Source organism: Copadichromis virginalis, linkage group LG2 (assembly GCF_057382275.1).
Source record: "Copadichromis virginalis isolate Kocher_CV1m ecotype Utaka linkage group LG2, C_Virginalis_male_GT1.1, whole genome shotgun sequence".
Lineage (NCBI taxonomy): Eukaryota > Metazoa > Chordata > Actinopteri > Cichliformes > Cichlidae > Copadichromis > Copadichromis virginalis.
The window spans coordinates 17,284,964-17,307,468 of NC_140619.1; the positions used below are offsets into that span (position 1 = coordinate 17,284,964).

The following is a 22,505-nucleotide window of genomic DNA, read 5'->3' on the forward strand; positions in this document are numbered from 1 at the left end:
CCGGAAGTGCGAGGCTTGTGAAATGGGATGGTCTAGCCTCGGTTGCGCTGCCCAGGTTGCCTAGCAACCATGATACTAACAGCTGGAAATGTTTCATACAGCTTTGTTTGACAGAAATGAAAGAGAAAATCATTTGTTCATTTGTTTGTTTGTTTCTACATGAGCTTTGATCATTCTCTGTAAGATTAAGGTCAGCTATTGAACGGCGTATATTTTAAAGCAAAGGCTTTAAAACCAAGTTAGTACAAACATCACTAATGTCACATAACTTTGCCGACATGTGGCCAACAGTAATGTTTTAATGTTCTTCGTTATTAAACATTTGCACATAAATAAGTGGCATCATATTCAGTACTTACTTAAAGTTTACTCTTCGGGCGCCCCTCATCCGCCGTTTTTTTTCAGCAAAATTATCCACACCTACCAATATCCACCCTATGCATTCTGGGATATATTGGGCCATGAAGTCTACACCGCCACGTCCTTAAAATTCAGGGGAATGAAGGACGCATTTGAGGGCCGCATTTCGAGCAGCCTTCGAATTGGGACAGCCTTCGTCGCGTCGCTGTGACGTAATCGGCCTTAAAATGCGGCCTTTAAGGCTGCAGACCCTGAATTGGGATACAGCCTTAGTGACCTCAAGCATGCTGAGGCAGTCTGCCTGCTTCATGATGCACTGCTTCCCCCTGCTGGATTCCAGTGTGAATTGATGAGTCACAGAGCTGTTTGGACAACATGAAGAAGTCGCTTTTAGTCTAACTCTGATTACACTGAATGTACAGGGTGGGCCATTTATATGAATACACTGTAATAAAATGGGAATGGTTGGTGATATTAAAGTCCTGTTTGTGGCACATTAGTATATGTGAGGGGGCAAACTCCTCAAGATGGGTGGTGACCATGGTGGCCATTTAGAAGTTGGCCATCTTGGATACAACTTTTGTTTTTTCAATAGGAAGAGGGCCATGTGACACATCAAACTTATTGGTAATGTCACAAGAAAAACAATGGTGTGCTTGGTTTCAACGTAACTATTTTTTCATGAGTTATTTACAAGTTTCTGACCACTTATAAAATGTGTTCAATGTTCTGCCCATTGTGTTGGATTATCAATCCAACCCTCTTCTCCCACTCTTCACATACTGATAGCAACACCGCAGGAGAAATGCCAGCACAGGCATCCAATGTCCGTAGTTTCAGGTGCTTATTACAGTGTATTCATATAAATGGCCCACCCTGTAGAATAAGGACTACTATTAATCCCCTCTTTCATTCCAATCAGCAATCAAAGGTGATATGTCAGGGCTGCATCAGTTTCATAGAAACATTCTGCTTTGTGTTTTGATTCTTGTGTACTACTACAGGAGCTTTGCTTGAGACACAATTCAAAACAATTATTTTTTATCCTTTACCACAGCCCCACAGCTCATCTTTTGCTTAAAACAAGCTTTATGCTAACAGCCAACACTTTGTGCCTGAGATGACAATATTAAAGATATAATATCCCCTTTATATGTGGTTGATTTATTTTTTTTAGAGCAGTGGTAAGTTTCTGGAATTTAACAACATATGCTAGTGAAACCATAGAGGTACAACAGCACAGAGGTTTGAGATGCATTTTTAACATGTTTTAAAAATAACGCATCTGGATGTTCTAAGCATGCACAACTCAAATTTACTTGCGTATTAAAACATGTTAGGGGATTATGCACAAAGAATTATTTTTTGAACACGTTAGCTCATCAAACACAAAATGGTAACTAATTTATTGTAAATGTCTCAGTTATTTCATCCAACATCATGGAAAAAAGCTTGAAAACATGACTTTTCACTGGGTTGACCAAGTGAAATTAGTTAAATATGTATTTCCTAAGCAAATACACGTATTCTCACAATTGTGCATTCAGTTGTAATGCTGTGGGAATAAAGTGGTGGTCAAGGGCTGATTTTTCACTAGTTTTACTTTTTTTTTTTGCCAGTGCATCCCATTCCAGTTGCATAAGTAGTCCAGCTCCTCCAGGATGGCACATCAATACAAGCCATCACGAGAAGGTTCGCAGTGTTTCCTAGCACAGTCTCAGGAGTGTGGAGGAGATACAGAAAGATGGGCCATAACAACCCTGTTGCAGAAGGGCCTTCTGCAACAGGGTTGCAGAAGGGCATCAACCTAGTCCTGTAGATGATTTCTTGTGCAAGTAGGAACATGGGAAACACTGTCAGAGCCCTATAAAATGACCTCCAGTGAGCTACTCAGGCATATTTCTCACCAAGAACTAAGAGGTTGGCATAAAGGTCCAACATCCTTTAGTGCAGCAGTCCCCAACCTTTTGTGCGCCACAGACCGGGTTATGATTCCAGAACGCTTGGATTATACAGAAATACAATGATCTCAAATACACCAAACAAGTCCATTTCTGAAAGGCTTAAAAAAAAAAAAAAAAAAAAAAGAACACAAAGGATTCTTAGTTTTGAGCCTACTCAAAAGTCTGAACTTAAAGCCTATTGGGACGCATCCCTTAAACAGGCAACTCATGCTGAATTAAAACAATTCTGTAAAGAAGGGTGGTCCAAAATTCCTTCACAGTGGTATGAAAGGCTCATTGATAGTCATCACTAATGCTTGATTGCGGTTTTTGCTGGTAAGCAGGGAACTTTCTGGAGCAACAACTTTAACGCATAGAACCAAGCCTACCTGGCTCTCTTTTCTCCCTTAATGGCACGGTTTTTTCAAAAACTGATTTCTTTGCTCACACCGTCTTTGTCCAATATTAAAGTTTCATTATCTGAAACAAGCAAGTATCACAAATGTACAAGAAAATAAAATCAGGAAGTTTTTGAAATACTAGAAAGAATAAAACACATGAAGAAAAGAAAAAAAAAAAAACCCACAACACTCACATATTTCATATTTTTTTATTTTAAAAAAAAAGAAAAAAAAAAGAAAAAGGCAAGTTACTATGATTCTCAGTTTTCACTTCATTAATATAATCACCCATCCCATACTCTCACAATAAACAGAACTTTCAATTCAATACACTACTTCATGCTTCTTTTTAAAGTAGAGTGCTCAACACAGCAAGTCACTGTACACAGAGTAGTTTCTGGCCGTCAATGAATGACACAGTTGCTCCACACTCCTCATGCATGACTCTTCTTTCTCCTGTTGTCTGTCAGAAGTGAACCATGATGTCATCTAGTTAGCTGTCCCATCATGTGTTGTGTTCAACCCATGCTCGGTTTAAGGTGACCAAAGAAGTGCATTTTTAAGAGCCAAAAGGGAGTTTCTCACATACTTATTATATTCTTAAAATTCTCATCTCACAGACATACTTTGAATTTACTGTTTAAGGAATTGGCGTGATGCCAGAAAATGTGACCACATGATCACAAACCAGTTCTTACAAGAGACTAAATGAATGCAAGTCAATGGAGTGCACTCAGGATAACAGAGAGGGGGACTGGCAGCCTCCGAGATGTTAATAGAGTACACCAAAAGGAGACTTTTCTTATTCAGCACTCTGCAGTTGTACATCCTCTGTACCACACCTCTCAGAGTGAACCGGTACAAATAAGTGCTATGAACGAGCATCCCGCTTTCCGAAACTGAACAAAAGAAATGTGATATCTTCAACAAGAAAATGTTTCACTACCTCAGAATGGAAATTAACATCTTTGTAAAAATAAACAACTTTTTGTTCCAGACAGTTAAATTAGAAATAGGATATCATGGGACATGGAGGAACATACACTGACATTTATCTTTTCTATTTTACTGCCAAAACACAGTAGAATGTTGTGTTATGCAAGAATGACTCTGGCGATCATCCTTCCGCCTAGTCCACCACACAAGCCCAACAGTCCTCTGCTGTCATGGTCATCTCATGACAGCCAAGTACTAATAAGATCTACTGTTGGCCTTCTTTCTTCTCTCCTTCTGAAGAACTGGAACTGCTGCTGCTATCCCGCTCTGCTGCCATCTGCAGGAACAAAAGGAATTAAAGACTTTCACAAACACTGAGCAGAATTTTACAAAACCGCTTTAATCTGTGTGACCTTTTACTTCTTTTGGGTTTGTTCACCTCTAGTTTTCCCTAATTTTTATGGAAATTGCACATTCTAAGATATGCCTCGTTTTCAGCAAATAGCTCTTTGGTAGTCAACTTGTTTGTACAAAAATATTCTTATTCCTTTTACAGTTAGCATTTTTCTGATTCAAAAGATTCTTGGAAGCAAAATGTAATAAAATGAGGGCCTGGTCAAAACTTTTACAGTACAGCACACACTGATATACACAGTTTCAAGGCCTACCTTCTTGTAGGCCATTTCAAACAGTTTGAGTGATGCCTGCTGCAAGTTGGTTGCGGCCTGCTTGATGTTCTCGCCTGTCTCAGAGTCCTTATTGGTCAACAGATTCCTGACCTTTGAAATCTCCTCCTTCAGCTTGGTGCACTGATTTCACAAAAATAGGGGGGAAAAATAAGACAAAAATCAAGCACAAAACATTAATTTAATCTCAGTAAATTACAACAAAGTTTAGAGCATTACCTCATCAGCAGGGAGCTGGTCTTTAAACTCTTCCATCTTGGATTCTGTGTCATGGATGATGCCCTCAGCCATGTTGACAGCTTCCACACGGTCCTGCAGCAAGACAACTCAGTATTTACCAGATACTAAAACCACAGACAACACAGTGGTGAACCATCATCTGTGTGTAAGACGTGCAACTTCTAGGCCTAAAAAGCCAATGTGGAAATGCCTGTAAACCAACTGAACAGATGTAACTGTGGGTGAAACGGCATTGAGTCCTTTGTTTGCAGCTAGTTTCAAGTCTGTTCAACATAAAGTGTCTTGAGATGACCCATTAGGAATGCGCCTTGTATAAATAAATGTGAACTGATTTCTGTGTTTTAAGATGAACATTTTCTGTGTTGCACTGAGTTATGATGACAATAAAGTGCCCATCAATCAAGACGGTGAGATTTCACCCCCGACTTTTGTCTTTACAGTTTGACTGTTACCTTCCTCCTCCGGTCCTCCTCTGCATACTTCTCAGCATTCTTGATCATATTCTCAATGTCATCTTTACTGAGACCTCCTGATGACTGGATCACAACTGTAAAGGAGGAAATGAGATATTTATATGTGCACTTTGACTTTTACAGATACCAATTCAAACAGAGTCGTAATGCAGGGAAAAAAAACAAAAAACAGTTGTCTGAAACAAGACTGAGTAAGGGCCAAGTGATTACAGCAACATGCATAAATATTAACCTCCCTATCTAGTCTGTCTTAACAACAACTGTAAAAGTCAACCAAGTTAAGTGTTAACATTTATCTAAAAATGCAGATTATTTTCAGCAGTTTGAAATGTCTTTTAGCTTGACTTGCTAACACACGAAGTGGGAAAAAAAAACAAAGTTCTCAGCTTTCAGACTGGTTTACTGTGTGCACTGACTCTGCTGCTCGCGGCCTGTGCCTTTGTCCTTGGCCGACACATGGACGATGCCATTGGCGTCGATGTCGAATGTGACCTCGATCTGAGGGACTCCACGAGGGGCTGGAGGGATTCCTACCAGAGTAAACTGACCCAGCAACTTGTTGTCTGTCGCCATCTCTCTCTCACCCTGGCACACTTTGATCTCCACCTGAGTCTGTCCATCAGCTGCTGTGGAGAACACCTGGAGGGGAACATGTGACACTGTAGATCACATGGGGCTTCACTGAGACTGTGGGACTGCAGTCCTGCTTTAAATACCTGGCTCTTCTTGGTGGGAATTGTGGTGTTCCTATTGATGAGTTTGGTAAAGACACCACCCAGAGTCTCGATACCCAGCGACAGTGGAGTCACATCCAAAAGCAGCACATCGGTTACATCGCCAGCCAGAACGCCACCCTGGATGGCTGCCCCAATAGCGACAGCTTCATCAGGGTTCACAGACTTGCTGGGGGCTCGGCCAAACAGATCCTGGACTGTCTGCTGAACCTGCAGTGCGGATGTGGTGGGGGGTGTTAATTACGAGTTATGCATGCATTAAAATCAGCATTATAAAAATCATATTCAAAATGCAGAAAACATTGTTTTACTCTTTTGTAAAAGCACTGTACAAATCTATGTTCTTCTTATTGTCTGTGCACTAGGGTTGTGCAGATAGAGATCACGTCAAAGTTAATGAGCCAGTAATGAGCCAACAATTCAACTGTCAAGCTGCCGAAAACTAAAGTGCACTGCATGTTAGCTCAACTACGAAAAAAATACACCTGTTTGCAATGTATACAGTGGTTTGCAAAAGTATTCGGCGCCCTTGAACTTTTCCACATTTTGTCACATTACAGCCTCAAACATGAATCAATTTTATTGGAATTCCACGTGAAAGACCAACACAAAGTGGTGTACACTTGAGAAGTGGAACAAAAATCATACATGATTCCAAACATTTTTTACAAATAAATAACTGAAAAGTGGTGTGTGTGTGTGTAATTATTCAGCCCCCTTTGGTCTGAGTGCAGTCAGTTGCCCATAGACATTGCCTGATGAGTGCTAATGACTAAATAGAGTGTACCTATGTGTAATCTAATGTCAGTACAAATTAGGGCTGCCACGATTAGTCGACTAGTCACGATTACGTCGACTATCAAAATCGTCGATGACTGATTTAATAGTCGACGCGTCGTTCGAAGCTTTGTAAGATCACAAAAGACGCAGGAATAAGTAGTAGGATTTAAGAGTGTAATAACAGACTGAAACAAAAGATTGCAGCACTGCATGTACATAGATGCCAGCTGCCGTTAAACCCGAAGAAGAAGCTGTGTCCCAGAATTCATAGCGCAGCTCAGTTCAGTTTACAACAATGGCGGCAGCTAGTTAGTTTTAATATTACTCTTATTATTCTTTCTGGGTCACAAAATAAACGTTTAACATATTTTCAGGTGAGAATGTAGCTGTATAAACCTCAAATATCTGCTCAGTTTATCAAGACACCACATATTTTCAAAGGCGTTCTGACGTTTTCGGAGACGTCTGTTACCCACTAGCTTGATAGCTAGTCGGGGGCAAGGCTCACTAGAGCCCGTGAGAACACCGGACTCCCGGCAAATCGTTTTCAAACCCACTGCCGTCTTTCGCTACTCAGGTAAAACATATATAAGTCACTTAGATAACTTCAAAATGTTATTGTTTTGCTTTTTTTTAGTATTTTATTTGTTCCTGAGTAAATCGGTTTGGCTGAGATTGAAGTTTTAGTTTTTACACAGCTGAATAAATGTCAAGAAGACAACTGATTATCAAAAGTGTGAAATGCTCGAGAATATACTCCGGTGTCCTGTTATATTTTAGATAGCAAGGAGTTTAAACTTCACCGAAACAATCTGCAAATTTCATTAAAATTTAATAAACTATCACCTTGTCTTTATTTTTAGTTAGCACATACCTTAAACACTTAAAGCTGTAAGCTAATGATAGTTACATAAGAGTAGATGCATGCTGGTGCAATAAGATGTACGTTTTACTCCAATGGATGCATGATCTGATTAGTCGACTAATCGCAAAAATAATCGGTGACTAGTCAACTATCAAAATAATCGTTTGTGGCAGCCCTAGTACAAATACAGCTGCTCTTTGACGGCCTCAGAGGCTGTCTAAGAGAATATTGGGAGCAACAACACCATGAAGTCCAAAGAACACACCAGACAGGTCAGGGATAAAGTTATTAAGAAATTTAAAGCAGGCTTAGGTTACAAAAAGATTTCCCAAGCCTTGAACATCCCATGGAGCACTGTTCAAGCGATCATTAAGAAATGGAAGGAGTATGGCACAACTGTAAACCTACCAAGACAAGGCCGTCCATCCAAACTCACAGGCCGAACAAGGAGATCGCTGATCAGAAATGCAGCCAAGAGGCCCATGGTGACTCTGGACGAGCTGCAGAGATCTACAGCTCAGGTGGGGGAATCTGTCCATAGGACAACTATTAGTCGTGCACTGCACAAAGTTGGCCTTTATGGAAGAGTGGCAAGAAGAAAGCCATTGTTAACAGAAAACCATAAGAAGTCCACTTTGCAGTTTGCGACAAGCCATGTGGGGGACACGGCAAACATGTGGAAGAAGCTGCTCTGGTCAGATGAGACCAAAATGGAACTTTCTGTCCAAAATGTAAAATGCTATGTGTGGCGGAAAACTAACACTGCACATCACCCTGAACACACCATCCCACTGTCAAATATGGTGGTGGCAGCATCATCCTCTGGGGGTGCTTCTCTTCAGCAGGGACAGGGAAGCTGGTCAGAGTTGATGGGAAGATGGATGGAGCCAAATACAGGGCAATCTTGGAAGAAAACCTCTTGGAGTCTGCAAAAGACTTGAGACTGGGGTGGACGTTCACCTTCCAGCAGGACAACAACCCTAAACATAAAGCCAGGGCAACAATGGAATGGTTTAAAAAAAAAAAAAAAAAAACAAAAAAAAAAAAACATATCCATGTGTTAGAATGGCCCTGTCAAAGTCCACATCTAAATCCAATTGAGAATCTGTGGCAAGATCTCAAAAACTGCTGTTCACAAACACTGTCCATCTAATCTGACTGAGCTGGAGCTGTTTTGCAAAGAAGAATGGGCAAGGATTTCAGTCTCTAGATGTGTAAAGCTGGTAGAAACATACCCTAAAAGACTGGCAGCTGTAATTGAAGCAAAAGGTGGTTCTACAAAGTATTGACTCAGGGGGCTGAATAATTATGCACACCCCACTTTTCAGTTATTTATTTGTAAAAAAAATGTTTGGAATCATGTATGATTTTTGTTCCACTTCTCACGTGTACATCACTTTGTATTGGTCTTTCATGTGGAATTCTAATAAAATTGATTGATGTTTGAGGCTGTAATGTGACAAAATATGGAAAGGTTCAAGGGGGCCGAATACTTTTGCAAGCCACTGTAAATGTCATTATGTCCCCAAACCAGACCACACATTTGTGGTGTGTACCACTTTGTCTACTGTTAACTATTCGTTGCCATGGAAGCTGCAGAACTTACTCGTTTACTCCATCTAGTCCCACAAGTATAAAGTATGTGCACCCTGAGTTATTTCATGCACTTTGGTGGTTTTAAACATCTGTCTTGTGTACCTTGGGCATGCGTGTCATGCCTCCCACCAGCAGCACCTCTCCGATGTCTCCCTTGGACACTTCAGCATCCTGCATGGCCTTCTGGCAAGGAGACACGGTGCGGCGGATAAGGTCAGCAACAATACCTTCAAACTGAGCACGGGTTAGCTTCATGTTAAGATGTTTGGGACCGGAGGCATCCATAGTCAGGTAGGGGAGGTTGATGTCAGTCTGTAAAACAGAAGGACAATCACTGAGTATTTAAACAGTTACAAAATGCTTTTAACTCAGCACTGTGGTTCATTTTGTGTGACCCTGTACTAGGCCTGGCCTGCGGTCAGAATCAGGACAGTCCACTCTCACTGGGCCAAGTCCTGTAGCAGCACAGCAGCAGCGGATTCTAAAACAGAACCTGCTGCACTGAAGCAAAAAAAACAGGAGCTTCGTCTACCAGCACTGTAACACTGAGCCAGACACAGATTATCTGGACAGCTGACTGAGAGCTGGCACACAACATGCACTGAGACATGTGATGACAAGCAGTACAACCAAAATCAAAACACCCTAAAGCATCTGTGATACATCAGCCATTCAGTGTCACCTTTTTATACAACTACACAAACTCATTAGCTTCCCATGAGGATAAAAGCTAGGAGTACCTGCAGTGAAGAGGACAGCTCACACTTTGCCTTCTCCGCAGCCTCTCTGACTCTCTGAAGAGCCATGTTGTCCTTCGTCAGGTCTACACCGGACTGAAAAGAAACAGCGCAGGTTGAAAACGCAAAACTTCACAAATAGATCAAGGCTTAAAGACTGTTAGAATACCCACCTCTCTCTTGAACTCCTTGACAATGTGTCTGAGGAGGTGCTGATCAAAGTCCTCTCCTCCAAGGAAGGTGTCACCATTGGTGGACTTCACCTCAAAAACTCCCTTCTGGATCTCCAGGATTGAGATGTCAAACGTACCTCCACCTAGATCATACACAGCAATACTGGAAACACATTCATAGAGGTTAACACAACAACAGAGCGAGTAGTTGTATTCTTCTATGTACAGGATCATCTATCATCTTTCTTAGCAAGTACTGATACTCCTAAGCATAGCAGTAAACATCAGGTGGTTTTTTGTCATCTACACACATCTTATCTTGGGTCTTGTCCAGGCCATAGGCCAGAGCAGCAGCAGTTGGCTCGTTAATCACACGCAGGACGCTCAGACCAGCGATCTGCCCAGCATCTTTGGTGGCCTGTCAAAGAAACAAGTTGACACAAGTATCGAAGATGAATCGTTACTTCAATCAAGTGCATTCCAAAGCAGCAACAAGGACACAGAAGCTAATTATCCGACATCTACATATCACCTTAACTGCTCTGAGACTGAGGTAGATTAGTCTTATCAAAAACTGAACAGTTTTAAAAAAAAAAAAAAAAAAAAAAAAGGGGGGGGGGGGGGGGTTGGAAGAAAAAGAAAGTATAAAAAGAAAGTATATGATGAACTAGAAAGCGAAAATTTCGGAAGAAATTTTAAGTGTGCCTATGCCGCTGCTAATCAGTGTAGTTTGCCATTCATACGGCTACAGAGAGCAAAACTCAGCAGAGCAGCCATTCTCCACCATGAACTATGGTAAAAAACAAACACCACTCGCGCCTCACAGATGACAGCTTACAGTTTTGTGTAAAGATGAGGTGACTTCGTACAGCCCCGATTTGCAGACGCTGTGCACAGAGGTTCATGAGCAGAAGTCCCATTGTACCACGGCAGACCCGACAATGTTTGCATAAACACGCTTTGAAGTTTAAGTTCAAGGTTCTTTATTTGTCACATGCAAAGTTATACAAGTATAACACACAGTGAAATGTAGCCTGACACGCTCCTCGACATGTGCAAAAAAATTGAGGGGGGGGTGTAGAGGAAGCACACACATATATCTGTGTATATACATATACACACACACACACACACACACACACACACACACACTGAGTGAATGTGCAGTAGTAGCAGTAAGCAGGTGAATTCTGTACATTAATATGAATAGACATCTGACTATTTTACAGGAAGCATTACGTTATGGACCACTTTTTACACATGGTTGGTGTACCCACACAGCCGGCTGTAGCTTTTCATCTCACAGCCCAACACACACCCAAAAAACAGCCGAGAGATCACAGACTTTACGCCCGTGGGTCCACCTCCCCTGCAGCGGCACTGCATACCACGCCCTGCCACACACATCAAACACGTAAAATAAATATTTATGCACTTTTGCATTCACTTTTTGTTTTTTGTTATTTTTACAGTGTTCTGAATGATTAACAATGATCTACAGCCAATCTTGTGTATTATTATACAAACTTTGGTTATAAGATTCAGATAACTATTTAATAAAAGCTAAATATTTTATATGAGAGTAAGAAAGAAAAGTATATCTTTGTGTCCCCCTTTCCCTGTTAATGCCCTACCTGGCTCCCTGGCAAAAGCTTTGCTAAATCCGCCCCTGCACAGTTACCAGTTGTCAGCTACACAAAAAAGGATATTGGTGTTATTTGTCTGTCAGAAACAGTTCATGACTTCCCTTCAACTCATTCATGTCACCTAAAAGGTAAACCCGTTTCTCCATCACCAGTTCAGCTCTGATGATTCAGTAAGGACATCTCCTGGTTTGGACCAGCCGTTTTTACAGCTGTGGCTCCAGCAAACATCAGCTGATACTAGAAATTAAAATCAAATGAATTTAACAACAGCTGATCAAGCTTAAACGTGCTGCTGTTGTTTAGCGCGATAAACAAACAAGAGAGAAAAGCCGATCATTGATCAGTTTCATGATTGAAGTTGCAACAGGCGAGAAAATGACAGGGGAGGCTGCGTAACGACAGAATAAATCCAGCTTTGTGTCTTCTTCCGTTCTACCTGAAGTACGGGACAAACTGTGTTCCTTTTCAGCTCAATACGAAACGCGTAATATTTTCTCTGAATGCGGGACGATTCAGTTTGTACGGAACTGTTTGCAACTCTACGAACTAACCCTTATGAATAAAATAAAATTCAATTCAATTCATCAGTAACTTAGCGCGCACACAGCTGTATAGAAACTGTGTCATGCCAGCTAGCACGCAGTACGACTTATTGTAACTGATTGTAAAAAGTTAACACAACGAAAATAAACTACACCTAAACTCTGTTTATATCCGACCCAAATAGAGTGCAGTTCATAACTTCTTACCTGAAATTCAGTTAACCTGCTTCTCCTGCCTTCAATTTCCCTGATCCATGGCTGCCATCTGTTTGAGCTCCGCGTTAGCCACCACCGGTCGATCGGCGGCCGCCTCGCATGTGTCTTTTTCCCGCATGTAAATACACCGGTGGCTAGCTGCCCTTTGTTGAAGCTAATTTATGGCTCAACGGTAAGATGACTGTAAAAACTGCGTCGACCGTGAGTGTCAGCAGGGTCTGAAGATGAATTGGCACAAGCCTCATGTCTTAACTTTGCTTTGTTAAAGAGATATGATGATTTGAAAATGCCTCTCAGAGAGTTCCAGCGGTGATTTTGAACAAAGTCCCCATTCACTTTCTATGGAGACATTCATATTTCAAACATTGTGTTGCTCTGAGGCGATTTGATAAAAATCTGTAACTTCCACAACAGTGATAGTGACATTTTCTGAAAGCCAGCAAAAATACCTACGTTTTGATGTATAATTTGTGGAGGTTGAGTGAAAATTGAGTGAGTAGCAAGAAGTTGTTCAGACATGAAGAGAAAACTGAAAAAGGACAAGTGCTCACTCTGAGTTTAATTGCATAGCAACCATAACAACGCATGTATTTTCTCAAAAATCACAAAGCTGCAACTGAAAACTTAAAGAGGATTTAATTAAAATGGTAAAAGATATTTAAAAAAAATAAAAATAAAAAAGCTGAATCACACAGGAATAGCCCAATGATCTGAGAACATTTTAAAGTTTGAATGGAGTTTCTAGGTGAAAGTATGAGGAAGTAGTTAAGTTTCAACAACAAGCAAGTTTTAGCAGAATTGTGGAAGTTTCCCATTCATTTCAATGGGACAAATTAAAGGAAAAAAGTGTAATATTTTAAAAAGTATAATAGTTATAAGTACCAAAAGTCATAGCAGGAATTAGCAGAAAGAGCAGAACAGTTTAGAGTTTGAACTGAGAAAATCGGCTGAAAACTGACGGAGTAGTTAAGCGGCAAAGAAAGTGGCAACTTGAAGAATAACTAGAAAAAAAATTTGCATTTCCTGCGAAAATGCTGTGTGGATGGCTTAACGCTGAAGATGTCTGCTGAAAAAAAAGCTGAAAAAGCAGAATTATCTGCTGAAAAGAGGTGTGGAAGCAGAGGTGCTTGCTGAAGATGGCTGTATGTGTAATGATACACTGGGGAGTGTCAAGAAAGCAGAGCGCATGCAAGCAGGGAACATGTGTAGCAACTGTCACAGGCAGGATTCGAACCTCTGCCACCGGGTCTCACGGCAGCTGCTCAACCCTCTGAGCCAAATGAGTTCTGGTCACAAACAAAGATATGATGAGAGGGAAAATGTGCACTGTGGAGCAGAAGCTCAAATTAGCAGAAAAGAGGTGAAGAGGAAGAATTTTGTTCTGAAATGAGGTAAAGAAACTGAAATTTGTGCTTAAAACAAGTGAAAAAGCTGAACTCTGAAATCCTGCTAAAACAGCAGAAGAGGCTGATATTTTTCAGCTACTCATTGAGCCAAACTGGTTCTCACGTAACTGAAAAAAGGTGAAAAAGCTTACAATTCTAATGAAAACAGCAGAAGAGGCAGAGATTTGTGCTGATAAGAGGTGAAAATGCTGAACCAATCAGAGGTACTGCTTCTGTCTGCTTCATCAGGCTGTGTACTTGTATGTATTTCTGCCATGGAGCATTAACAAGAATCTGAGGTCCATATTAGAAAAGCTGCCAAAAATCATAAAACGTTGCCGAATTGTAATAAATTATCAATATGAATTTGTAGTGAAAAACAAACAGACAAACAAACATACAAACAAACATGTGGGCCAAGGTGGAACTGAACCCATGAACTTTGGTCTGAAGAGCCGTTTCCTTACCAATCGCGCCACTGGCAAAGAGAGCGGGCGCCTGGAAAACAGGGTGATGAGCAGTCAGAATTAGATCGCGGTGAGAGGCGAAAAAAAACTCAGTTTTTTGGAGTTACAAAACGTCGTGTAACTCAAAAACTAGGTGGGATAGAAGCATTCTTACACTGGGTGAATCAGCGGACTTTGGTGAACTTTGACTGCGATTTACATAGCTCTTTGTACCTCCGTCGCGGAGATATGACGAGAGAAGAAACGGCTTCATTTTTGGAGTTTGAAAAATGAGAGGAGGACAGATTTCCACCCCTCAAACAAATGTAATTTATGGCTCAATGGTAAGATGACTGTAAAAACTGCTTCGACCGCGAGTGTCAGCAGTGTCTGAAGATGAATTGGCACAAGCCTCATGTCTTAACTTCGCTTCGTTAAGTAGATATGACGATTTGAAAATGCCTTCAGTTTCAGTATTTCAGCTCTGAGTTTCACAACCTCCCCATAGACTTTGAATGGGGAGTTTTGAGACCTTGTGTCACTTCGAGGCAAATTGTGAAAAAACCGTAACTCGCACAATAATTATAGTGACACTGTCTTAAAGCCAGCAAAAATACCTACATTTTGATGTATAATTTGTGGGGGGTGAGTGGAAATTGAGTGAGTAGCAAGAAGTTGTTCAGACATGAAGAGAAAATTCAGATCAGACCAGCACTCAGAAGTACTAAGATGTAGTAGAAGTACTTTGCTTTAGCAGAAATACTATGATTGAGGAGTAATACTTAAACATAGGAGAAATATTGATACACAGACACACATACACAGAGAGTAAAAGGAACAGGAGCTGTTGAGAGTCTGGGCTTGGTATATGTAGGTCAGTTAAATTAGCTGCACCTGCTGTAGTCAGCCCTTACAGACACAGAGAGAGGTGTGAGTTTTCTTCAGTGTATTTCTGACATTCAGGATTCCCCTCGAACAAATGGCCATAATTTCCTAACCGTAGAGGCTAGAACGGTCATTCAGACATCGTTTTGTTCAGAAGAGAGGGGGGAATCTTCAGGTCTTCATAATTCAGAGATAAAATATAAATTATTAAAGATATATGACTTGTAATACACTGTAACCGAGTAGAGGCGAAGCAAAAACTGCCTTGACTTGCTCTCAAACAACCTTTGGTAACTCTAAATCTATATGGAGCATCAAAATCATTCTTTCACCGTAAGAAACAGCAGCCTTTGGTGAACAGTCATGGAATTTTTCAGGGCTCTGTGGAAATCCATCAGAAAGATATGATGAGAGAAAAAAAGTGCCTCATTTCCAGAATTTGAAATCTGATGAAATCTGAGCAAGGGACGAATTTCCTACCCTCAAACAAGTCTAACTCATCTCAGAACGGTAATAGGTGAGGAAAAAAAATTCTTGAATTGTGAGCATCAGGAGTGTCTGAAGATATATCGGGACAAGCCTTATGTCTTAACTTCGCTTCGTTAAGGAGATATGACAATTTGAAAATGCCTCTCATTAGAGAAATCCAGCGGTGATTTTGAACAAACTCTCCATTGAGTTTATATGGAGAGTTTTCTGACCTTGTGTTGGTCTGAGGAGATTTGCCAAAATTCTATAAATCCCACAATGATAGCGACATTTTCTGAAAGCCAGCAAAAATACCTACGTTTTGATGTATAATTTGTGGAAGTTGAGTGAAAATTGAGCAAGTAGCAAACAGTTGTTCGGACATGAAGAGAAGACTGCAAAAGCTTCAGTGGCACACTGGAAGCCAAGAGCATAGCAACCATAACAACGCATGTATTTTGTGAAAAATCACAATTTTGCAACTCAAAACTTTAAGAGGCATAAAAGTAAAACAGTAAAAGATTTGAAAAAGCTGAATCATACCTGAATAGCCCAATAATTTGAGAACATTTTAAAGTTTGAATGGTTGTTCTACGTGAAAATATGAGGAAGTAGTTAAGTTTCAAAAACAAGCAAATTTTAGCAGAATTGCAGAAGTTTCCCATTCATTTCAATGGGACAAATTAAAGGAAAAAAGTGTAATATTTTAAAAAGTATAATAGTAATAAACACCAAAAGTCATAGCCGGCATTAGCAGAAAGAGCAGAACAGTTTAGAGTTTGAACGGTGAAAATAGCACAAAAATTGTGGAAGTAGATCCACGGCGAAAAGTGTACGGAAACACCCGGAATAATAAAGAATAAAGAGAAACAGGAACTCAATAGTGTGGATGCCTATTAAGGCATCCACACAATAAAGAAGAAAGAGAAACAGGAACTCAATAGTGTGGATGCCCTTGAGGGCATCCACACAATAAATCCAATGAATAGTAATAAGTGTGCCTCTTGGCATAGGCACACTTAATTACACTATACCTTAAAATATATATATTGATTATAAATCAGGTTGGCGATTTGTACATGAACTTGGCCAAATTATTCTATCCTGTGTGAATTGGGTTAACAGTGATTCGGTGCTCTCCTGTCTGGATGTCTGAATCATTTTTATGTTCCAAAAATAGCATCAGTTAAACAATGAAGGCATAGTGCATAATACAAATCTGTGGAGGGGATAAAATATCAGTATCATAGGGACAATACAATTTATAAATCACATTCTAACTGAATTTAAAACTATACTTTATGTATGCATCAGTTAAACATGTTTTTGGAGGTTTAAATAGATTTAAGTAAAATGTCTTTAAAGCAGTTGAATGTATTGCAAGTTGCTCCACTCTAGTGGAAACATGATACAGTCTGCTACAGTTAGTAACCTCTGAATCTTCTCAGTGTCACAGCAGGAAAACAATAATTCACTTCTCAAAAGCTGAGCTTTTCTTAAAAGACCCTGGTGGAGGCCTGACATCTGCTTTTAAACATTCATATCTTGGTGCTCGTGCGAAAACGTTTAGCAACGTTTCCTTCAATAGAAAGCCTGTGTGTGCATACCTGTCTCTGAGAGTCATTGAAGTAGGCTGGAACAGTGACCACAGCATTCTTCACCGTGCTTCCCAGGTAGCTCTCTACAACATGAATATGAAGCAAAACTAATGCTCACATGTGCAAAACATTTAAATTATCTTTTGACTGTCTGCACAACTATACCTGCAGTCTCTTTCATCTTCATAAGAACAAAGGCTCCTGCCTGGCTAGGGGAGTACATTTTGCCATGAGCCTCAACCCAAGCATCACCATTTGATGCACGCACAATTTTGTAGGGAACATTCTTCCTGTTGATGGAAAAAAGGTAGTTTTTTTTACCCAGCTAAGTTTATTTCTTTCATTATATCCAACATTTAAAAAAATAAACCTCGGATTTGAGATTTAAATGCAATAACTGAGAATGGTAAATGGACCGATTCTTATATAGCGCTTTTCTACTCTCCCGGAGTACTCAAAGCGCTCTATACAACACGCCACATTCACCCAGTCACACCCATTCTCACAAGCACTACCTCTATACTGAGTGCTTCCTAACTACACTCACACACATTCATACTCCGATGGATGCATCGGAGAGCAACTTGGTGTTAGTATCTTGCCCAAGGATACTTTGCATGCAGACTGGAGGAGCCTGGGATCAAATCTCCAACCTTCCGATCAGTAGGTGACCTGCTCTACCTCCTGAGCTACAGCCACCCCGGAATCTTTTTAAAGGCCAGAAATGAACTCACAGATCTTTCTGGACCTCTGGGTCTTCAAAGCGCCGTCCAATCAGTCTTTTGGTAGCATACAATGTGTTCTGAGGGTTGGTAACAGCCTGGCGTTTAGCAGGCATGCCCACCAGACGCTCACCATCTGCTGTGAAAGCAATGACTGAAGGAGTTGTCCTCGCTCCCTCTGCGTTCTCCAGCACCTGAACATAAATAAGAAAACATTTAGATTGGAGGAATCATTGTTTCATCAGATTCATCAATCAACCCCAGTTTTTAAAGTTGGAGGTAGAAGAGAAAAAAAAAAGACCAAGAACCAAAAACCTCAATTAATGAGTGTTAACATTTTTCAGTTTTTTTCTCAAAACGGTAGAAAAACTACAGAGAAAAACAAAACAAAACTTTGGATTCGGTTTACACAAAGTTACCCATTTCTTTACCAGGGATGCACTGATGTGATGTTTAACTTTTGTTATTAATCATATCCTGGGGCAGTGAGGCTTTTGAGTAATGCTGCATCAGTGTCTACGATCCCATCTATTTGGCCAGTCTGATTTTTCCTGTTCTGGTTTACTTACACATACAGTAACAAACTTCCATTAAGTTAATTAACACAACATTTAGTTTACCCGCTTAGAAGTTCTCTAGTATCAGCACTCAGGATGGGTTCCATTTCCATAGATACTGCTAGATTAAAGATAGGGGATTAAACAAACAAACAAACATGTGAATCATCTAAAGCATCACCTTGGCCTGTTTGCCCTCCATGACTGCAACACATGAGTTTGTGGTTCCCAGGTCAATCCCAATGACTGCACCTTTGACGGCTTCAGACCTGCAGCACATACAATGATAGTGACAAACTCAGCAGACCTCATGTTTACACCAAAAGATCCAAATTTCTCAGACTTCTATTTAGAAATACCAATACAGAATATGGCATTCTGTTCGGTGACAAAAAAGTATTTTAAATTGTGAATATGAATCACAGCCATTAGGAAGTGAATGTATAGTTTTACCTCTAAACGACAAACAAAAATTGCTAAACCAGCACCAACGTCATGCTGTTAGTGCACGTTCATATAACGCAGGCACTTTAATGTTGATACTCACGCATAGTCTCTCCTGGAGAGGGCTCTAAGAGCATCTGGTTGGAAGCCGGTCCAGCATGCCTGATAATACAGAACAACGCAGTTACACAGCTGTTAACTCAGACAAAATATTTGCGATGAACTCACAAAATTCGACATTTTGAACCTCAAAAGGAAAGATCCAAGTATATTTAAAAAAAATAAAACAGGATGAAAATTGGAAGAACCAAAGCATAGATAACCTTATCGGAGTCACAAACAAGCACATGTGACAAGAAACCATTCTTAATAGTGGGATCCAGCTAAGCGAAGCCTGTAGAAGATCGAGCTCTAAATGTGTTACTTAAACTGTGGAGCAGCGTGCTGGAGGAGGGGACGCCTCACCGAAGATCACAGACCCACAGCTCTGCTACAGCCTTGGAACTAGCTCAAAACGAACATTAAAACTCACACACCAAAGTAAAATATTTCAGTAGATGACGAAGCAAGTAGTACTTGCTTCTCTAATGACCGCACTTTGAAAAACAGCTGCCAGGTAGGTCCGGTATCAAATGAAGTGAGCTAGCACGCGTTAGCTTAGCCCCACAGATATGAAACACACCAGCACATCGAATGCTAGAGCGGCGGCTCAATACTATGTTGTTATTGCACATCTCTTCTCGTGACACACATTTATTACAGTGTCTGCTGGACTGTGCTCATTGTTAGTGACACAGTAATGATCTAACCACGACTAAATATGCTGTCCTCAAGCTTACGCTGTTAGCATCTAAAGCTAGGAAGCTAATGGCCACATCGTAATGCATCTACTTAACTGTTTGACATTTACCTTTTTAATCAAGGACGAAACGCTTCTGATATTACTCCTCGTGGGAAGAGTCCTTGAAACGCTTCGGGCGACGCTCAACATTTTCACAACTCAGCTAACAGGCTTGCTAACTTCGATTTTAAACTACAGCTTTTAAGTAAAAGCACACTCTTCAGATAGTTCGGCAGCGAAGGAATGCTAAAATATTTCAGCTTTCCGAGCCTCTTCAGACTTTAACGCAGCGTCTCCTCAGAAAACCGCATAGAGCTCAGCTGCGACAAGACTGCTCGCCTCTGGACTGCAACGGCAAAAGACCTGCGAAGCTTCTTCTCGAATTATCCAACACATGTTGCACCATGCACCGCTCAAGGACCCCAAAAATGGGCTCTACAATGACTGCCTGTTTTTTTTTCATCGATAGTAAAATGCCTAAAACAACAGTTTAAAATCGAATATGCAAATCAATTGGAAAAACTGACATTAATTAAAGAATAAAGCTGTCTGATATAAAGATCAAATATATACCGGTGGTTTTTGGATGTTCGCGGTTTTGGCACGGGTAGGGCAGACGCATTTAGTGAGCCTGTGAAGGTCATGATGTAACGTGGGGTATTGAAGAGTTTCACGTGTGTTACATCACGGATGCTGGAAGAATTTATCAGCTGTAATTTAGCTATTCTCACTGCTCTGTTAGTTTATTCGCCGATATGACACGAGCAGCATTTAGATATGTATCCATACACACATTTGCCAACAATGTGATAGGGTAATAAGTGTCGCACTGTGTGAGGAAGTCAGGCGTGGCAGAGAAGTATGTGAGTTTGGTGTTAGGTGGGACGAGAACAGCTAGAGTGGTACTGAGCTGTGTGGTAGGAGTAACAGGCTCAAGGCCGGGGCGAGGTTACATCAGTGATCGGCTCTGATCCCCATCTTGTGACAGACAGGTTAACAGATGAGGTCAGACAGGACTCTTTGTGGAGCCTTCAAAGCTTGTGTCGAGTAATGGAGGGGGCGTTTCCGCGATGCGCGTATCGAGGCTTGCTTTATTTATGGGAGGAGCTGAAAATGATGACGTCCGAAGCCTCGCTGCCCGGCTGTACCACGTGACTGGTTCATGAAGTGGTTCGAACTTTGCCGCGAGCTATGACAGCGATATAAACCCCTCAGACTTCATTCAAAATGTGGGTGTTTGATGGAGAGTTGCGGTTAGTGAGACTTTGGAGACAATTTGGAGAGAGTTTGGAGGTTTATGAGAGTGAGGAGAGAAAGTCAGGAGAGAATGGAGCCACCTAAGAAGAGGAGGATGTCCTCCCCTGTGTGGGAACGTTGTTTTTTTTCCTCCCAACAAGGTATGTAAATTTCTACAGAAGATGTATTTTCATAATACTGATGGTGCAATACAATTTATGTTAAGCTGTCGTTACTTTTGTACAAGGTGAAGTGTTTGCTATGTGCCAGGGAGCTGGGATATAACAACAACGCCTCATCCATGCTTAGGCACTACAGAGCTTTGCATGAGAATAAGGGGAACACTGATTGTGGAGCAAGACCAGGTGAGCCATCAAATGCCATGATAATATAGCATGCAGTAATGTTACTAAATGATATAACAATATTATACGACTGTTATAAGTTACGTGTGTGATATTTGTGCTTTGTTTTTATTGTCTTTCCTCAGGAGAACAATCTCAAATAGATGAAGACCTGGTCAGCATGGTGATTGAGGACTCCCAGCCATTTAGCATTGTGGAGGACAAAGAATTTAAAAGATTTGTTAAATCATTAAATCCTAGCTATGTTCTCCCCACTAAAAAGGTCATAAAAGCAGTGAAAATTTAGTTTTTACAGAATAAAATGTGGGCAGGACTGTGGCTCAAAGCCTCAGTGTGTAGCTGTCCATACCTGAACGTTACAAAAGCACAACCACTGTCCGCACCCCAACCACACCTCACCTCACAGTAAATGATCATTTCCATTTTAAGCATTTCCAAATGATCATTTTCCATACTGCCAGTATAAATATACACAGTATACTGCTATCACTACAATATACATGTTTTACACACTCCTTTTGTTGTTGACATTTACAGGCTGTGTGCAAAATGCCACACTCTTCAAATTCATGCCAACTAATATTTTTACGTCCAGTAGATGTCCTACTAGAGCAAATGAAGCTTCAAGAAGCTTTGCGCTGGGGTGAACCAATTGGATGAAAAGCTTCAGTGCTTCATGAAGCTTCATCTGCCCATCACTAGTTAGAGGACCTAGTGAGGTGGAGTTCACTCTTCTCTAGAGAGTAGAGGAATAAAAGGCTGTGTCCAAATTCAGGGGAAGGATGCTCATAAGGACACTACCTACCTACGTCACAAGGTGTCCTTAGACGGACGGGTAGTCAGGAAGGGAGCAGCTGTGGACAGCCCCCTTCTATTCTCCATATGTCATGATCGGAGGCAATAAGACGCAGGGTTCTCAAGCACGAACCGCTTTTTATTGAATTGTAGCAGCAGTGTACGTGGCTACATCAATTTCTGGAAAACACATATACAAACCAGTATTCTAGTGACCTCTAGTGGCTGCCCCCATGGTAGCCTTACTAGGACAACATAAACAGATTTCACAACATCTCCCCCTTTAACAAAAGTACTTTAAACATAAAACAGTGGCGCTGCTCTTGCTCTTGTCTCTGTCTGTCAGTGTCAGTGTCTTAACTTATTTTTTATTCCTTTATTTTATCTTATTTTTCTTTCTTTCTTTTGCCTGAGGAAATCCTACAGCATCGGCTT

The 22,505-nt window shown here is 40.8% G+C and overlaps 1 protein-coding gene, 1 long non-coding RNA gene and 1 other non-coding gene across 3 annotated transcripts; 1 reads left to right on the forward strand and 2 right to left on the reverse strand.

Annotated features, from left to right (window-relative positions):
* Positions 1-2,897: 2,897 nt before the first annotated feature.
* On the reverse strand, positions 2,898-20,068 carry hspa9 (heat shock protein family A (Hsp70) member 9). The gene is made up of 16 exons (XM_085472051.1): positions 19,744-20,068; positions 18,937-18,995; positions 18,571-18,658; positions 17,845-18,026; positions 17,276-17,400; positions 17,120-17,193; positions 10,236-10,342; positions 9,925-10,087; positions 9,755-9,847; positions 9,117-9,326; positions 5,756-5,983; positions 5,456-5,678; positions 5,019-5,113; positions 4,546-4,638; positions 4,309-4,449; positions 2,898-3,977 (listed from the first exon to the last, which is right to left on the reverse strand). The coding sequence occupies exons 1-16, from the start codon at positions 19,822-19,824 to the stop codon at positions 3,906-3,908; spliced, it is 2,034 nt and encodes a 677-aa protein (XP_085328177.1). The 5' UTR covers positions 19,825-20,068; the 3' UTR covers positions 2,898-3,905.
* LOC146717137 (small nucleolar RNA SNORA74) lies at positions 9,400-9,603 on the reverse strand. Its single transcript, XR_014915850.1, has one exon. It is a non-coding gene; the product is annotated as a small nucleolar RNA SNORA74 (small nucleolar RNA).
* A 603-nt stretch (positions 20,069-20,671) lies between the features above and the next one.
* On the forward strand, positions 20,672-21,601 carry LOC146717138 (uncharacterized). Its single transcript, XR_014921861.1, has 3 exons — positions 20,672-21,071; positions 21,158-21,275; positions 21,401-21,601. It is a non-coding gene; the product is annotated as an uncharacterized LOC146717138 (long non-coding RNA).
* Positions 21,602-22,505: the final 904 nt, after the last annotated feature.

Excerpts from the sequence above, each read along its gene's own strand:
- hspa9 (XM_085472051.1), bottom strand. The coding sequence starts at position 19,824 with ATGTTGAGCGTCGCCCGAAGCGTTTCAAGGACTCTTCCCACGAGGAGT. Across the intron at positions 18,996-19,743 it reads TTTCGTCCTTGATTAAAAAG|GCATGCTGGACCGGCTTCCA; the intron begins GTAAATGTCAAA and ends CTGTATTATCAG. Across the intron at positions 3,978-4,308 it reads TTGAAATGGCCTACAAGAAG|ATGGCAGCAGAGCGGGATAG; the intron begins GTAGGCCTTGAA and ends TTGTTCCTGCAG.